The sequence below is a fragment of the Ochotona princeps genome, chromosome 9 (genome assembly GCF_030435755.1).
Source record: "Ochotona princeps isolate mOchPri1 chromosome 9, mOchPri1.hap1, whole genome shotgun sequence".
Taxonomy (NCBI): Eukaryota; Metazoa; Chordata; class Mammalia; order Lagomorpha; family Ochotonidae; genus Ochotona; species Ochotona princeps.
Genome location: NC_080840.1, coordinates 25,185,526 through 25,205,173, shown reverse-complemented (window position 1 = coordinate 25,205,173; position 19,648 = coordinate 25,185,526). Strand labels below are relative to the sequence as shown.

At 36.5% G+C, this 19,648-nt stretch overlaps 1 protein-coding gene across 2 annotated transcripts in view; it reads left to right on the top strand.

Annotated features, from left to right (window-relative positions):
• Positions 1-19,648, top strand: part of PKHD1L1 (PKHD1 like 1) — a 153,742-nt gene that overhangs the window by 58,956 nt on the left and 75,138 nt on the right. For both annotated transcript variants that reach the window (XM_058668547.1, XM_058668545.1), the window contains 17 exons: positions 295-417; positions 1,077-1,182; positions 1,781-1,891; positions 3,099-3,263; positions 4,253-4,374; positions 6,549-6,681; positions 7,110-7,305; positions 7,838-7,980; positions 8,392-8,496; positions 9,140-9,328; positions 10,037-10,207; positions 10,740-10,966; positions 11,712-12,696; positions 14,625-14,873; positions 15,543-15,692; positions 17,468-17,642; positions 19,244-19,400. In XM_058668547.1, the coding sequence (XP_058524530.1) occupies positions 295-417; positions 1,077-1,182; positions 1,781-1,891; positions 3,099-3,263; positions 4,253-4,374; positions 6,549-6,681; positions 7,110-7,305; positions 7,838-7,980; positions 8,392-8,496; positions 9,140-9,328; positions 10,037-10,207; positions 10,740-10,966; positions 11,712-12,696; positions 14,625-14,873; positions 15,543-15,692; positions 17,468-17,642; positions 19,244-19,400 (3,507 nt within the window). The remainder of the gene's footprint in view (positions 1-294; positions 418-1,076; positions 1,183-1,780; positions 1,892-3,098; positions 3,264-4,252; positions 4,375-6,548; positions 6,682-7,109; positions 7,306-7,837; positions 7,981-8,391; positions 8,497-9,139; positions 9,329-10,036; positions 10,208-10,739; positions 10,967-11,711; positions 12,697-14,624; positions 14,874-15,542; positions 15,693-17,467; positions 17,643-19,243; positions 19,401-19,648) is intronic.

Below are 19,648 nucleotides of genomic sequence, written 5' to 3'. Positions count from 1 at the left end.
TAACGCAGTCAAATTTAGGCAATTCCTTTTCAACTGACTTCTGTTTTCTAAGAATTTAAGTTAATGTTACTCATTTACTTAAAGTTGTAATTGATGCTACATATGATAATACAATTGTTTTTGTATATTTTTTTGATTTCTTGTATTTCTCCTTAAAATGACTTTTCTTTTAAGAAATAAATTTTTTAACACTCTTTGGCTTTTATTGATTTTCACTCACAAGTGAATATAAAAAAAGCAATGTGCTGATATTTGTCATAGCATTTGTAGTAAAATATGTTTGTGTAAAAATAGATTAATGATTCCAACATAATTGGAGAAAAGGCCAACATGACAGTCACAAAGATAAAAGATGGTGGCTTATTCAGACAACACGTACGTGGAGACCTGCTTCGCACACCTAGTCAACAGCCTCAGGTATTGCTGAAACTTTTCTCCTGATGTCTACTGTAATTGCAAATGTATAACCTGTCCAGAGAAGTTTTCTATTTGTATGTGAATATTTGTATTAATAATTGACTAACCTAGTAATATTGTTTTGTGACTTCCAGGAAAAATTTTCTTGTTTATGATAAAATAATAGATTTTTAAGCTTGACTACTTGCCAGAATTTGAAAATCTATTCTTGCATTTAATCTTGTTGTAATTTGGTACAATAAGTAATCATTACACTATTATGTTACAAGGTTAATGATGGGAAAATTAAAGCATAAAGATTTTAGGCAACATGCCTGAGAGCAAAAAATGTTTTTTCATGGCTCTGATCAACTCCAAGAATAATACCAATTTACTCTGGGTATCCATAACTTTCTGAAACTTTCTATTCTGCCCCTCCTAAGGTATCAGCCGCAGCAGAGCAGATATGTTATATGCTTTTTTAAAACATATTTCATATTGCTAACATTCACAAGTGTATCTGATATACTGCAGGTTTGTTTGGTGAATGAAACAAATATATAAACAGATTAATTTATAGATAAACTAGTTTAAAATCCATATTTTGTCTAAGTCCTGTGCATATTCTACTGAACCAGGCAGCCCCTGATTCGTGTTCACCGGTGTGTGTCTATCTGCAGGTTGAAGTCTACGTCAATGGGATTCCAGCCAAATGCTCAGGTGACTGTGGCTTTACGTGGGATTCCACAGCCTCCCCCTTGATCTCGGCCATAAGCCCTTCTCAAGGTAAGGCCACTTTTAAACTTGGGAGTACAGAGTGGAAGATAACCAGCCAAATGGAAACAACAATAACTGTTAGAGCATTTGCACTAGACGCTCCAACTTAGAAAAAGTCATCTCGTATAGTACAAAACATTATCAGCTAAACAAGCTTCAGAAAAAGGACTATTTTAGAAGAACATTGCTTTTGAAACTAATGAAAACCTTTGAAATGCAATCATTCAGGACATAGGAAACTTTCTGAATGGGAAGTAGCTAAACCACTATGATACAATTCTCTTTTTTTGAATTTATGATGGTAAGTCAGTCATATGTTAAGTAGTTGAATAGAGACATCTGCTTAATTTCTCAGTCATAAGAAAAATTTTCATGTTTTTGCCCCATTCTGTACTCTCAGACAGCTAATTTTCCCACCAATCTCTGTCAATACACAGGTTGAAAACATGAAGGATTGTAGCATAAATCATTTTCCTCCTGTTCACTTATATGATTATTGTTTGTATTGTTTTTAAAAGTAGGCTTATTTTTCCTTGAGAAATATCAGCTTTCATAGAGCATTTTATTTTTGTTATGTCATATTGTTATTTAAATTTACCCTTTTCAGGGTCCTATGAAGAAGGCACAATCCTAACGATAGTAGGCTCTGGATTTTCTCCCAGTTCAGCTGTGTCAGTCTCTGCTGGACCAGTAGCTTGCTCACTTCTTTCTGTGGCTGGTAGGTAGTTTCAAAAACAATTCAGTATTATTGTTCCTATCTGTCATTATAAAGTAGAATCATGGAGCGATATTACAATTATGATTTCCTTTCCTGGCAGTCTATGAGGTCATGAAACTGTCCGCCAATTCTTATCTTTTACATCATTGATTATAGTCACAGGTGAATGATTCCACTGTATATAATGTCTTTGTCCCATAGAAGTTCATTTTTGTTTTCCTATTTTTCCCCTTCACCAAGTACTTAATGAAATGTACCATGCATGGGTGCATGGGTATGTCTCTGGAATATACTGTACTCCATTGTTCCATGGTCCTCTTGGCTTGTACTTTGAAACTGCCAGGTTAGTGCTGTTACAAGAGGAGGTGACCATATTCCATGACTGCTAGTTTGAAGCAAGCTCTCTCATTTCTGTTGCTAAAATTTATCATCTATGTATTTTTGAGAAAAGTCAATATTATCCCTATATTATCAGTGTATAGAGTGTTCTAAAGAAAATGTTTTCATTTACCTTGGATCACCTTTTTTCATGACATAAATAAAGATTTTAAAAATTAGAACATTAGCCCTCTTTTTTCATAATTGCAGCTAATTTTTTTCTCTGATTTGTTTTCAGTTTATTTGTACTTATTTATTTCTTTGAAAGGCTGAGTGACAGAGTGACAGAAAGTGCAGGAAAGACAGAGAAGATGATCTTCTTTCTGCTATTTTACTCTCCAAATGACCACAATGGCTATGACTGGTCCAGGCTGAAGCTAGGAGCCCAGAGCTTAACCTGCGTGTCCACTGTGGCTAGCAGGGGCCGTCATTGGCTGTTTTTCCAAGGTCATTAGGAGGAAGCTGGACAGGAGTAGGGCAGCCTGGGCTGTAATCGACATCCTGACTTGAGATGCTGTCACTGCAAATAGGTGACTTAACTCCCCATCCCAATACTGGCCCTGACCATTGCCATCTTTGGTCAGACAGGACCACAAGCAAATTGTATGCTTTGCTTTCATTAGTAGATAACTTGTTTTCTAGGAGTTTCTGACTCACAGCATCAAGCGGTTTGTAAAATGTCAAGATTTCTCCTCCATATTGATATTAGTTTTTTTTTGGATACATTTCTTAGGATATAAAATGATGATCAATACTAAAATTTAGAAATATAACTTGATAATAATTTTATCTAAATAAACCATTTGTTTTCTTATTTTTTAATCACAAGAAAATGAGATTAAGTGCCAAATTCTGAATGGCAGTGCTGGGTACATGCCAGTTGCTGTGTCCACAGCTGACAAGGGACTAGCACAAAGCTTGGGAGGTGAGGCATTCCACTTCATCTACAGGAGTCAGATCTCACATATCTGGCCAGATTCTGGAAGTCTAGCAGGTAAGAATCAATGGTTCTAAACAGAGATGGCTGCATATTCTCCCTCCGTTTCACTGGGCTGTGTCTAGTCTGGGGCAAAGGGAAAGGAATGCAAATCTCCCTCCTATTGAACAAAAGAGAGTCCTGTTGTGGAAGGTGCTGTGATTAAATGGCTGACTAATTCTTTTGTTCCTTATGAATCACAAGTCAGGGTGACTGCTTATACTTACATCTGAGGTTATTGAATTAATATCATCAATTATTGCATGTTTCTATAACAAGCTCATCAATTATGTCAAGATAAGATTTATTAGTTATTATTCTGCTTACCAGCTGCTCCATTTGTAACCACAATCTCAGCGGAGCTACTTGACCCAGAAAAAGTTCTGGGAACAAATCAGGGAAGGGAGGGCTGATGGAAGAAATAGCATGTTTTTCTAGCTTTGTTTCTTTTGTGATTTTGGGTTTTTTTTTTTTTTTTTTTTTGCTTGTTTGTTTCTTCCCATGCTTAATTTGCATTTTTGTGCTTTGGTTTTGATCTCCTGGTTGTGTTTTTATTTTATTTTGTTGAGTTTTTTCTTAGTTTTCTTTTTAGTTAGAAGCATTAAAATTTGGAATTTGGTAAGAGTACCTATTCACTTTTATTACCCACCTACAAAATAGTTGAAAGAATAGAAACAGCATATATATATATATATTAGGATAAAGGTGACACTGTCAAAAATGATAGTTGCTGCTAATTGTGTCTCCAAGTCATAGTGGGTTGCAGATCAGCTAATTTAATCCATCACTTAGCCCAGGTTCTTCATGTCAGCTTGCTTCTGAGTTCAGGCTGGGGTGTGATGGTGAAGGTAAATGGGCCCCTTGGGCCTTCATCTACTTGCCAGCCATTTCTAGGATGATGGGAAAGTTCCCAAATAATGAGAGAGGTGTTGCCAGAGTTTCCTTCAGTCATAGTTGATATGGTTGTTTTGTTTTGTTTTTTGTTTTGTTTTGTTTTGCTCATGAAGGTGGTACTCTACTGACTCTATCTGGATTCGGGTTTAATGAAAATTCAACAGTATTAGTTGGAAATGGAACATGCAGTGTGAATGAAGGGGACAGAAATAGGATTATCTGCAGCACACCAAAAGTAAGGCCTCTGGTTTCAATCATTTCCCCTCCCACATCTGAAACCTTAATTATCAAATACTTTGGTAGAGGGCTAAACAGGATTATTTACTTATAATGTGTAGAGTATTTAAAATAATCTCTTTAACATCTTCCTGCTAAGAAAGATAAAATATTATTTCTACATTCTGGATACTTCTAAATGAAAGAAGATAAACACATAAACTTGTGCTAATGAGATGACATGTTCCATCTGAAGCAGTAAAAGTAGATACAAAATAAAGGTCAAATACAGTGAGAAAGAATGCTAGAAACGATTTCACAGAAGACTGAGTGTCCTGTCCGCCACTGAGGCTGGATGGTAGTTTACCAGGTAAATCACAAGATGAAAAAAATCATTAATAAATTAAGAAGTGCAGGGAAGCAAATCTAGAAATTTTCAGTTTTCAAAAATGGATACAATTTTTAAATTTGTTCAAGTTTCAGTGTGTAGACCAAAACAAGTAAAATTCAACATGGAAAATTACATCTTAGGACTAGTTGTTATTCATTATTTTAAACAAATAATATTCCTTAAATTAAAACCAGGATTCTGATTTTTTTTTTTATGAGCAGAAGGATGATCAAGCCAGTCATAGTCATGAAAAAGGAACAGTTGGAGCAGGGGGAGTTACGTGATGCAACCTGCAGAAAACACCTTGGAATGTGCTCGGACTAGGGATATGGATGAGACACCGAGGAATGCAATAATTAAAGTTTACTTTGTTTAAGTTGTGTCATTAGACTAAATACTGAGAGTTCATTAAGCAAATACTAGAAGATAGGATAATGCTTTTCCTATTTGGGAGTAGCACTATTGCTAATCAGTAACAGTGCCAAGTATTTTGTTAGGAATTCAATTGCTTTGCAGTGTGTGATTTGTAACTAAAGAGGAATAAAAATGCTCTTTGAATATATTTTAATAACAATATGCCAAAGCTTCTAGTATCTTACTCCTTCTTGCTTAGGGAATCACTTGTCCAGAGAATCTCAACTCTATTATGGAGATATCAGAAGTCCAACAATACAGATGCCTTGAAATAGACTGTAAAACCTGAAAAACCATTATTACACATTTATCATGAATATTCAACTATGTAATCTACATTTGACACTATAATTTTCCAATTACCCAGTGACTTAGATTTAAAATTTTGAAGCAAAATATTTTTAGGTATTTACTTTTAAGGTTTTTTTTTTTTTACTAATTATGTATTTTAAAGGAATAAATTACGTTTCAAATATAGAAGTTTTTAATGATTTATTTATTTTTATTGGAAAGGCAGAAAAATAGAAGGAGAGCAAAGAGAAAGATCTTCCTCTTTTGGCTCACTCCCCCAGATAACCACTATGGCTGGAGCTAAGCCAATGCAAAGCCAGGAGCCAGGAGCTTCTTACAGGTCTCCCATAACAGGTGCATGGTCGTAAGGCTCTGGGCCATCCTTTGCTGCTTTCCCAGGCCACAAACAGGGAGCTGGATGTGAAATGCAGCAGCCAGGGCAATAACAAGCACCCATATGGCATGCTGGCACTTGTAGACAGAGGATTAACCAATTGAGTTACCGTGTCAGTCCCCATTCATAATGTTGTTGGGTTTTTTTTTTTAAGATTTATTATTTTTATTGGAAAGTCAGATTTACAGAGATAAGAAAAGCAAGAGAGAAAGATCTTCCATCTGCTGGTTCACTCACCAAATGACTGCAAGAGCTGGAGCTGGCCTGAGCTGATCTGAAACCAGGAACCAGGAGCTAGGAGCTTTTTCTGGGTTCCCCATGCAGGTGCAGGGTTCCAAGGCTTTGGGCCATTCTCTACTGCTTTCCCAGGACACAGCAAAGAGCTGGAAGGGAACTGGAGCAACCAGGATATGAACCAATGACCATATAGGATCCTGGCACATGCCAGGCGAGGACTTTAGCCACTAGGCTACTGTGAGAGGCCCCATATAGAGCATTTTAAGAACATAGTGATACTTCCTTCTCTACCTCTCTGCTTAACTCCCACCCTTCTTCCTCCTTTGCTTTATTTTTCCTGTTGGTTTTTACAGTGACATATTTTCAATTTACTTTATAATCAAAGGTTACCCCTCAACTTAATACAGAATTAGGTAGCATCAGCCAGTGAGTTCCCATATATAAATATATGTTTTTCCTCTCTTAGAGAATAGAGGGCACCGTTGATATTTCAGTGATTACCAATGGATATCAAGCCACGAGAAAGGATGCTTTCAGTTATACTTGCTTACAGACTCCAGTTATAACTGACTTTAGCCCAAAATTACGGACAATACTGGGTAAGAAAACCTTCACTAAGACCAGTCACTTAACATAGATGTAGAAATCACTTTTAGAAAGTCATTTGGTGCATAATTTCTGCTATCATTTTGTTTTTTTAATAAAGCCAGTTATGAATTTTTCTTTATTTTACCATGGTCTATTTGTAATTTCACTCTGAATATGTGCAGTGTATAAAAATCAGTATTTATTTTTTAAAAATCCTTGTCATCTTTTCCCCCCACTCCTTAGGAAACATATATCAATTTTACTTCCTCCCAAAAGTCATCAACTCACCTTGCTTTTCCTTTCACTACTGAGATTCCTCTGCTGGGATTTCTGAAACCCGATAAAAGGGATGGGATAAATTGCTTCATTCAGTATGTAAGGGTCACACTCAGTAATAAATTAAACCCTTTAAAAAAACTTTCACTTACTTTTCATTTAGGGGAGGTTAATTTAACAATTAAGGGCTATAACTTCGGAAATGAACTCAAACAAAAAGTGGAAGTTTATGTTGGAGGAAAATCCTGCCAGATTCTTCACAGGAACCTCACAGACATTCGATGCCTTCTGCCCCCACTGCCTCCTGGAAAACATGATATCCATGTAGAAGTCAGAAACTGGGGTTTTGCGTCAACCAGGTATGGTGACAAGCATAAATTTAAAGCAGATGGGAAACCATTCTTTATTCTAGCAGAATCAGCATAGAAAAGGCAGTATTCATTGGAGCAGCATTATGCCAATTATTATCCTCACCTTTCTTCATCTCATTTTCTGTAAGGAGCCTGAGACTTCACACAGTAAGACTTAATTGGGAGGCCAACACCATTCAGTTCAGATTGTAAATTTCTCTGTATTACTTAATTTCTCCCCATTCACCCCCCATACTACTTCCCCCCATCTTATTACAACAGTATAGTCCTTCAGCCAGAATATTGTAAGATCTTCCAATTCCAAGTCTTTTGTCATTAGATTCTCAGAAATCTTAATTAAGGGAAAAACTGTTAACATGTGTTATTGAAGAAAATTGCGGTTATAATTATCACATCATCTGGTCTAGTAAAAATAATGTCTAATTATGTGTGCCTTGTTACGGTGTCCAATCCTTGAAAGAATTTAGCAATGTGAATCACAGGAAGATCATTAAATAGTCTACTGATTTTTGTCTTTCAGGGATAAATTAAATGCTTCCATAGAGTATATCTTGGAAGTGACTAACATGTTTCCACAGAGAGGCTCTGTTTATGGTGGGACTGAAATCACCATCACGGGTTTTGGGTTCAGCACCATACCAACTGAGAACACCGTGCTCTTGGGTGAGAGCTTCCTCCTCAACGAGAGGGCTGTTACTGTTTTTCTTGATTTGTAGGGCATGTTACTGGGGCTGGGTTATTGCACACATCCTCTTGATCATTTCATTCTCCTGTTAATGTGAAAAAGTCAAGTGTATTTGGTTAAGGTCAGAGGGAAAAAGCTAAATAACTACGTTTGATGTCAATAAATAACTACCATATATTCCAGGTGTAGGGAAAAAAACTAAAAGGGAGGGAATATTTGTTCTAAAAACAACCAGTACCAAAAATGATTCCTATTAGAAAAAAAATGCCAGAAGACCCCACCAGTTAAGGCAGAGGTCTTACAGATCCGTGGCTGTGTACTAGTAATGTGTCTTCTCCAGAGTTCCTATAAAGAACTTGGTTTTTTTCTTTTGTCTTTCTTATTTCTAGGGCCCTTCCCTTGCAATGTAACATCATCATCAGAAAATGTCATAAAATGTATTCTTCAGTCAACGGGGAATGTATTTAGGATTACCAACAGTGGGGAAGATTCAGGTATTAAAGAAAGTTAATGTATTATAAATAATGAATGCAGTTCTACTCTGGACTTAAGATCCTTATTTATTTTCAGAAAATAAGTATTATGATTTATTTGATGACTTGTGGGTGATGTTTGAAATAAAGCATCAAACAAAGTGAATCTAGACTTGAGTCAAGAAAACCAGACACAAAATTTCGAAGTGTAGCAATTGCCATAGAGCAGGTGGTTTGTTATAGTAAGAATCTCCTGAGTTACTGTAGTTTATTATTTATCATAGGTTTCCAAGTGAATATTCAAATTGAAATACATATCTTTGCAATCCTCTGTGCTTTGAAAAATTCTTAATTTGAAGAATTACTCAGCATTTAAAATATCCTGTGATGTTTCTGAGCAACTTGTATTTCTGTTTTTTTTCATTTCCATTTGATCATCACTTTTAAACTTGATTCATTTTTGCTTTAGCTACTCATTAGCTTGCTTTCAGTTATCTCTGTGCATTTTTATGAAGTATTTAAATTGTTTATGTTAATTAAAAGGTATGATATTAATCATTAGCTATTCTCACTACTGAGCATATTATAAAGGTAGTATTTCAAGGGCTTATTACTTAGTTTTACTCCTTTCTCCTTTTTCAAAATATGATCCTATTCTTCCCAGTTCATGGATCAGGCTATGCCTGGTCTCCATCAGTGTTAAATGTGTCAGTAGGAGATACAGTGACATGGCGCTGGCAAGCACATCCATTTCTTAAGGGAATTGGATACAGAGTTTTCTCTGTCTCCAGTGCTGGAAGTGTAATTTATGATGGCAAAGGATTTACAAATGGAAGACAAAAGTCTACATCAGGTATGTTCCTATTCCGTTGAATAACACATTGTGACTGTGCAATAAAAACTCCTTTTTAGACTTAAAATACTTTTTATGCAAATAAAATATAAAAATGTACTAAGTGATTTAGTTGGCATGTCATTGCTATATATATAGTAGAAATGTCTGTAACGAGTGTGAACAAATTACATTATACATATTAAATTGGGAGCTTCTATCAGGAATACCTTTGTCAATCCTATGATCAACAACCAACTAAAAAGTGCATTGAAATAGTGTATACAATGAAAAGAAGGATTTGTTGGCAGGTTTGAAACAAACCATTCTGGTAGAAGTGATGCCCTTTTGCTGATTGAACCAGTATTTCCCCTGGGGAGACTCAGAATAAAGTTTACCTTTCAGATTGCCTACTCTGTTCTCTGTGGGTACTTTTAACTCATGAGCAAAAACTAAGTATTATGAATTTCTTAAAATTTTTCATTCTATGTTAAATTCTAGCATGTTACACCACAATTACTATGGTTTTGTAGATTAGTGCTGAACCTTCTCTTTCTGGAATGTAACTTCTTTATACAAGATAGCACATTCGCAATCGATAAAGTCAATTCCTTACTCCTTTCCTTGAAAAATCATAACATGAAAAATAAGACACCTGTCTTCTGGTGTACCTTTACAATGATGCATTAATTGTCTGCATTTATTATCCACAACCTTCTTTTATGGCAGGTTCATTTTCTTACCAATTCACCTCACCTGGAGTCCATTATTATAGCAGTGGATATGTTGATGAGGCTCACTCCATTTTCCTCCAAGGGGTCATTAACGTTTTTCCAGCTGAAACAAAGCATGTTCCCCTGCATCTCTTTGTGGGAAACACTGAAGCCACACATACTCTTGGTAAGATGATTCAAGATGGAAACTCTGTTACTCAAGTGATACAGGATTTTGGTGACATTTCTGGAGTATGAGGCAGATGGCTGGATCTAACCCTGCTTGTGTCTCATAGCAGCCACACGGCCTTCAAGAGGTTGAATGGCTAGAGTCTGCTCTATCAAATAAGGATTGCGTTAATGTCTTCCAGCTAGCCTTCCAGAATGTTTGTATGCCCCAAAAGAGATACAGTAGAAGAGTCTGATACTCTGTGTGTTTCTGGAAATACATTAAAATGTGAGGTGATGGTTGTATTCCCTATGGAATATGGCTTTGTACAAATTGGAAAATAAAATTAGTTTTTTGTCTGCTTTTCTATCTTTACTGTACCATCTGTGCCCAACTCTTTAACATCTTCGTGAGCCCTGGACCCTCTTGTCATTTAAAAAATAAGATTTCTAATGATTAAAATCACTGTATCAAAAGAACAATACAACTTGAACGCAGTCCTCGTTTTGGAACATTATCCATGACTTACAAGCCATTCTTTCATCTAAAGGAGGACCTAAGAATTTGCAGTGGGGAAGCTCTGCGACAGGCTGCCTAGCACCACAACCGCTGTGTGACCTGAATAACACCAGGGTTCAAACTTCAAACAGATTACTCTTTGAGCTTTCAAGTTGTTTGTCACCATCTATAAGCAACATTACTCCATCCACTGGAACAGCAAATGAATTGATAACAATTACTGGACATGGCTTCAGTAATCTCACCTGTGCCAATAAGGTAAGACTAGAAAAGAGCTTCATAATGCTTGATATATTCGATAAGAGATGTAATCACAGTCTTATGATTTTGTTTTGCCAAATCTCTTGAGATATAGTTCATATACTACCCATTGCTAATTTTATGCACATGGCTCAATAGCTACACATATAATAGAGTAATATATTATTATATATGCACAGATTTATGTACTGTCAACGCAATCTATTTAGGAGTATCTCCTGCATTCAAAAAATAAAACCCTAAACCATTACACATTACCCTCAACATATCCATGCATCCTAGGCTAAGATGATCACTTATCTGCTTTCCATTTCTACAGACTTAGTCTGGACATTTCTTATAAAAGGAACAGACGTTAGTTGTGCTCTGTGATTGTTTTTTCACTGAACACAGTATTTTCAGTTTGACCATATTATACCACATATCAAGACTCATTTCTTTTTATGGCCAAAATAATTCCATTTTATGGTATACAACATTGTGTTTCTACATTCATCAGTTAGTGGACATGTGGGTTGTTTTCACTTTTTGGCTGACATAAATAATGGGCTATGAGCCTATATGTACAATGGTCAGTCTTAAGGTTAATTCACAATATGTATTAGTCATCACACAATTAATTCTATGAACAAAATAGGATTCTCTATAACTTGATTTTCAGAATCACGGTTATTGCTAAGATATAATTTAAGTTTATTCTACAGTAACATATTAACATTTTCCATATTAATTTTCCTTTCAGGTTACAGTTGGCAGCCACCCCTGTGCTGTGGAAGAAAGCAGCGATAATTCAATTGTGTGTCGTATTGACCCTCAAAACTCAATGGATGTTGGTACCAGAGAAATTGTTGCTTTGACTGTCTACAACCTGGGCACTGCTATCAACACACTGCCTGGTGAATCTGACAGGCATTTTGTGCTATTGCCAAACATTGACATGGTAGTGCCAATGGCAGGATCTACCACAGGGAAAACAAGAGTGACCTTAAGAGGCTCTGGATTCGCAGCTTCTTATGCAGGTGTAGAAGTCTTCATGGGTCATTTCCCATGTAAAGTTCTGTTGGTGAATTACACAGCCGTTGAATGTGAAACATCCCCTGCTCCTCAACAGCTTGTGCGTGTAGATCTTCTAATACACGGAGTGCCTGCCCAGTGTCAGGGCAAGTGCAGCTTTTCATACTTAGAAAACATCACTCCTTCTGTAACAGGGATCTTCCCAAATGCTATCAACGGATCTGCACAAGTTCTGATTGAAGGAGAAGGCTTTGGGAATTTCTTGGAAGAGATTGCTGTGTTCATTGGAAATCAACAATTCAGGGCAACAGAGGTTACTGAAAATAACATCACTGTTCTTGTGACTCCTCTTCCAGCCGGACTTCATGCTCTCAGTGTTGTGGTGGGAAGCAAAGGCTTGGCTCTGGGAAACCTGGCTCTCCGCAGCACTGCAGTAGCATCTGTTTCACCAGCCTCTGGAAGTGTTGGTGGTGGGACTACTTTGACAATCGCAGGAAATGGCTTCTATCCTGGGAACACCACAATTATTGTTGGGAGTGAGCTCTGTCAAATCATTTCTGTGAATTCCAGTGAAGTGTACTGCAGCACCCCTCCAGGGACAGCTGGAACAGTGGATGTGAAGATCTTTGTTAACACAGTCACTTATCCACATCAGCCATTTACATATACCTTGGAGGATACGCCATTTCTCAAAGGAATTGTCCCAACTAGAGGTACTCCATGAACCACTTTTTAAAATCATTTTATATAATCACCAGTACTATTTTAGTATAGAGTAATATTCATAAATAGATATTACTAAATACTTTTAAACAATGCAGTTAAATCTTAGAATTGAAGTTTTATGTTGTGTCTCTTTTGTGGTTAATTTCTGCATATTCTCAAGATAAATATTTCCAGCTGAATTCTATCATCTACTTGAGAACAAAATATGCATTAACTTGACTTAAATTTCAGGTGAGGAAGAAACAGGTGTCATATTTCCATGAAAACCGCAAATGATTATTACCTTTTCAGTACAACAGACATCTTTTTAAGGAGACAATTTCTACATTCCAATGTAGAATGTATTATAAAATAAGCTTTGGCTATATCGTATGATTCATGTTTTCTAACCTATCAATAGGTTGAGGTGCCTGGGTCATTTGTTATCTGGCTATGCTCTTGGATGGCCTTGTGGTCTGCTCATTACAGTGAGCAGTGGGAGCATCTAGGGTGAAGGTTGACAGCATGGCCTCAGTACTTGGGAAATGATCTTAGTTTTACTACTTCTCGGTGATGAAACTTTACATGCCTTTTTAAAACACATTTCTCATACTTGTAAGTTGTTGCCGTACATAGCTGAAGAGCTATAAAATATGTCACTTGGAATGGTACATTTAATAAACAACATAGTAAATGTTTTCTATGTTAAACAACATGTGCTTCAGTTTATGTCACAAGGAGATGTTGCAGGTTTAGGCAACATGCATTCTATCCCTTCAAGAAATTTACTATTAACGTTTCCTTGAAGTTATCAAGTTTGATCGTTTAGCAGCAAATGTTCACAGTAGTACCGTCCTTTTTAACATAGTTTTATATATTGCAAACAATGACATTATAGCTCATTTCTCTTTCCATGTCTCTCATTGACTTTCTCTCAAAGCAATGCTTTTGAAGGTGTAAGAAACTTATAAAGAAGCAACGACTGAGTCTTATTTGTTGAAGAGACAGGCAATAAATCGCACTTAGCACAGCACATTTTATTTGAAAGGTGAAATGCCAAACAAAATTTAAAAATTTATAATATATCTTATGTATATTCAAATTATTTCTAGTATGATTATGAATAACTCATTAGGATTCATGTTTTACAACAGTGATTTATAAATTAGTAATGATTTGTATTTAAGTAATCTCTCTGGACAAGTATGTAATTATTTGTACTATTGCTACCTAAATCACAACCTGATGAATCTGTACTTGTAACTCACTATACCATTTGATATTTATTAATTTAAATTAGGTATAAATGTGTTCATTTGGATGACTTAGGAAAAATGCATGGTATTTAATGTGCCCCAAACAGCTTTAAAAAAGAAAACAAGGGAATATTGTGTGTTCTGTGCAATTCATTTAGGGCATTAACATAACCATTTATTTATAAGTTTTTCAATTAATTTTTGTATTTATTCTGTGCCTAACAATTTGCATATAATACATGCCATTGCTAATTGAAAAGTATGAGAATTGACAGTCTGTAATTATTAATTGTTCTCAGGAGTTGTTAATGTCAGAAAGAAAAGTATCCAAAGTAATACACATAGTGTAACTGAAGACACTCTGCTCAAGGCATTCACATTCCTCTAATCCGCTGCCTCCCTCTTCTCTCCTGTCTTCTCAACTTGGTTGAGTTAGTAACTTACAACTCAGCAGAATGGACAGAAAGGCTGAAAGATAGTAAACTTGGAGATAAATCATATACAGTTAATATGTATTAGATTGTAGGGCCTATTGTGGTAAATATGGATACAACATGACATGTATTGTTCCTGTGTATGTTAGTTTGAAGAACTATGTCATTTACTTATGAAAGTGAAGAGGTACATCTTTAAGGACATGTGTATTTTAAGTTAAATATATTTCTATTGTTTGTTTTAAGGACCAGCAGGAACTGAAATTGAGATCACTGGATCTAACTTTGGCATGGATGTCTTGGAAGTTTCGGTGCTGATAAATGACACTCAGTGTGATGTCACCATGGTCAATGACAGTGTGCTGCGGTGCATCGTTGGAGATCATGCTGGTGGGACTTTTCCTGTCATCATGCATCATAAGACAAAAGGCTCTGCCCTGTCCAAGGTTGTGTATGAATACCCACTGGACATTGAAAATATCCATCCACTCCAAGGTAGTAATGAGTATGCAGGACCCTACAAATATGTCATATTGTTTCAATAAATGCTTTCTTTAGTAAATAAAGTTCTTTAGACACTGCCAAAATGTGTAGTTCCTGTAACAGATTAGAAAATTGTTTATTGTGCTTGAGTCAACATGAAAGAATATTAATCGTTTCAAAATATGTGGCTAGTGCTCTGTCATGGTGCTATGTAATTTATGTATATGCTAGCCGTACATAAAATGACTACATTTAAAATTACATATGTAGATATAACCAACAGATAATTATTTTCATATAAATTTGTGTTTTTTCTCATTGAAAATTATTTTAATGGTTAAAACTCTAAAAATATCACCAATACAATATTAATTAGAAATAGTAATATGAGATTCTTTGTAATATTTCTTTGAAATAAAATGTTACTTTGTAGGTACAGTTTAAATGCATTATAAAATAATGGTATTTACTCAGTGAAGATTTTGAAGCACAATATTCAAAGTAGTTTTTGTGTTATTTATATGTGTGTGCATATGTGTGTATGTGTAATATTAGTTATAAAAGTTTTCATCTAAAGTAACATTTTCATTTCAGTTTTTTAAATAAACTTAAATAGCATACAGAGAACATTTTCTTTTTGGTTAGCTTTTCTTTGCTTTCCTTCCTATTTGTCCTCACTAGGGAGTTTTGGTGGCGGTCAGACCATGACGGTGACAGGGACTGGACTGACTCCACAAAATTCCATTGTCTTAGTTTGTGGCTCAGAATGCGCAGTTGACAGGCTTAGCTCTAATTACACAACATTATTTTGCAACATTCCGCCTAATAATGGTAAGTTGCTAGAAAAAAAAGAATGACCTTTGAGAAATGTTTAAGTTTTTCTAAGATCACAGTCTTAATTTATTTTTTCAAGTTGTTGGGGGTCTTTGGAGGTAACTGAATTCACTTTTATGACTCTTGATTTTAAGCAATCTTCAGAATTTTTTCTTCTAGGCTTGCATGCCTTTCAAGGTTTTCGGTTTGTGACATAAACTTATTGTTCTTAGTTTATTTTTTAACTATGCCAATTGCAAAACCTGGATTTGGTTCATTTTAGAAGATATGGCTTCCTTTAAAAAAAAAAAAAGAGTAATGTGTTTATAAAGCCTGATAGCCTGTTGCCAAGGTTCAGACTCATGCTGTCTTTGAGCCAGTCATTTAACCAGCCCCTCTCAGTTTATTCATTTATAGTCATCTCAGTCACACTGTCCTACTCTATGAAATTAAGGTGCGACTTGGACCTGGCGCTGTAGCCTAGTGGCTAAATTCCTCGTCTTACACACACCAGGATCCCATATAGGTGCCGGTTTCCTATCCCGGTGGCCCTGCTTCCCATCCAGCTCCCTGCTTGTGGCCTGGGAAAGCAGTTGAGGATGGTGCAGGGCCTTGGGACCCTGCACCTGCATGGGAGACCTGGAGGAAACTCCTGGCTCCTGGCTTCGGCTCCACTCAGCTCTGGCTGTTGTGGTCACTTGGGGAGTGAATCAAAGGACAGAAGACCTTCCTCTCAGTTTCTCCTCCTCTCTGTATATCTGACTTTGCAATAAAAAAAGATTACGATGTGACTCAGTGAAGCACTATATGTAAAGTATCAACTAGGATTATTAATCTTCTTTATTTTTATTTAGTGCTAAGAGCCGAAGACCTGGGGAATCCCTCAATCTCAGCTTTGTCACTGTGTGGCCTGGACCATGTAGTTTAACTCCTCTCTGTTTGTCTCTCTATATAAAGGACGTATTATTAGCCCAAATTCAGTGGGTTGCTGTTAAGTTTAAATATTTCTTACTTTATGCCAGATCTTATGTTAAAAAACTTAAGAAATTTAAACAACACGAATAGTCTAGATAAATAATATGTTCTATGTGTAAACTTTTCTAAACATGAACAAAATTTGATGAAGCTTTTCAAAATGTTTTTGCTTCGGTGCATCTTTAACAAAGACTATTGAAGAAATGTAAGCATTTTGTGTCTAAGGTTATTCACATTTTCAACACCAGAGCTTGGATTCTGATTTTAAAATAATAATAATAATAATAATAATAATAATAAAGGAGTAATGCTGTTGAGATTTGTCAGGGGTTTTAAATGGCCTAAAACTCTAGCTCTGCATCTCCTAATTTGGTATCTGATTTCCGTAGTTTTTCTCTCTTCCACTTTGCCTCAGCTCCCACTCCTTGCTATTTATTGCCAGTGTGCCTGCCGATATCAGTTCTTCCTTCCTGATCTAGTTGAAATTTTGCATCAACTAGAACTCAATTTGTCCACTTGCCTACAATAACTAACTAAGAGGCTCTGAGAGGGGCTCTGAGGGTTTTTTTTCCCTGTTGATAATGTACATGAAATTGGTGATGCTGATGACTAATGCTAGAGATCTTTATTATTTCAGATATGCCCTGTGCATAGTGGAAAGTGACTGTGGGAAAAGGAAGATGTTGTTACTACACTTGATCTTAGCCAAAAGGCCGAGAAGCGATAAAAGGAAGATGTTGTTGAAAATGCCTGAGGTTTTGGAAAATGGATAACAACCCATTGACAGAATTGAACTCAACTTAATCCTCTTCTCATAGGCAGCGGACCTGAGCAAGCCTGTGACGTGACTGTGGTTAATGGAAAGGATGCAACACAGTCCAGCACTCCGTTTACCTACTCTGCGTCACTGACTCCACTCATTGATGAAATAGTTCCCAAGAGAGGCGGCACAGCAGGGGGAACCAGACTCAGCATCAAGGGGTCAGGATTCAGGTACTGTCTCCACACACACACATCCTTATGTGTATGTTTCCAGGCTCAGCCATTTGCACCTGCTTTCTCATTTGTCAAGGGAGTGCTTATATACATTCATGTAATATGTACCTTTATTAAGTCACAACAGAGGCACAAAGTGGTACCAATAGCTGCTCAGTGTTGGTAAAATATTTTCTGATCCACTGAAACTTTTCAATGCGTAAGATGTTTTTTATTCATCTTTGTGCTTAGAAAACTTAGAAAACTAAGATTGAAGAGGCTACAATACCTTGACCCAATTCCTGGTAAGTAGCATCATCATATGGACAGTAAATCTCTTCTTACACCTTTCTCATCATTTCTTCTATAGACAGGATCTACTTTGCTGGATTAAAGAAATATCCTCTCATTCATCCAGTCCTTTGGTCTGGGTCCTTTTTGACCATACTTATTATGTCTCACTTTTCTGTACTGCATTCTACCAATGGATACGGCTAACTTATCAAAACACTCGATCAACGGCTGCTGTTAGGTGTAGAGGTTGAGACACAGCTTGAGATGCCCACAACCTAAATCAGAATACTCAAGTTCAAGTTCTGGCTGTGTGACCAATCCTAGCTACCTGCTTATACTTACCCAGAGGTAGAAGGTGGTGGCTTGAGCTGAGTCCCTGCCATTTATGTGGGATACCTGGATGGAGGTCCAGGCTCCAAGTTTCACCTTCGCCCACTTTTAGCTGTTGTTGGCATTTGGGAAAGTTACCTGTGAGAACATAACTAATTCTTTCCCTCTCTATATACTTAATAAATATAAATAAATATACAAGTAACCCAACCCACCAGCCCATATAAACTATTGAAGGTGGACTTATTTCCTATGGTACATGTAAGTAATTGCCTTGGACTTGAATTTTGAAGCAGAGATTAACTTCATGTGGAAAAAAATGTCATATAAAAATTGATCCTTGAAAATCTCTCCCAAAGATATTTTGTTTGAAGAATAACAAATGATTTCTCAATAGGTCAAATTAAGGCAGTTTTTCCTCAACACTGAAACATCTGCTAGTTTATACAGTCCTTCCTATCTCCTGGCCTCTTCAACTCTTTGTTTGCTCTTTAAGAAAAAAAAATCTATTTTTTTTAAAGATCTATTTACAGATTTACAGAGAGAAGACAAGACAAAGTGAGAGAGATCTTCCATCTGCTGACTCACTCCACAAATGGCTTTAACAGCCAGAGCTGGGCCTGTCCAAAACCAGGAGACAGGCGCTTCTTCTAGTTCTGCCAGGTGGATGTGAGGTCCACGAACTTGAGACATCTTTTCCAGGCCATAAGCAGGCAGCTGAGTGAGATGATGTAGAGCAGCCAGGACTTGAACAGGCACTCATATGGAGGCCGGCACTGCAGGCAGAGGCATAGGCTGCTATGCCGTAGGGCTGGCCCCTCTTTTTTTTTTTTTTCTATCAAAGAAAAATTTTGAATTCTTAACACTGAAAAAGATACAATTTGTACTTTGATGGATCATACAGTAAAAATGTTACTTTTGTAATAAAGCACATAAATGAAATGGGGTTTGCGAAAGTCATAAAAGCTTTGTTTTCTCCTTTTGTTTCTTTACAGTGAAAATATACAAGATGTTTACATCAGCATAGGTGATGCCCTATGTGATGTTGAGTATTCCAACAAGACACACATCATCTGTATGACAAATGCCCGCAGGCCATCAGGGTGGGCCCCTGTGCATGTCAACATCAGAAGCATGGGCATGGCCAGGCTGGTAATGGTGCTACTGGGTATCGAAATCGCAGCAACAGAAAAACTAGAATTGCAGGAGGCAGCAAAATAGATGTTCAGTTTAACAGCTCCCCAATATAACTGATCTGTCACTAAGATAAAGTTGCTTACATTTTTGTCACTGATTACTATAATTTTTGTCATTTTAGAATTTCAAAATTCTAGATTGTGCAGTGATTAATAATAGGTTTTCACATTACTATCACAGCATAAACCGCAATATTTTAAAAG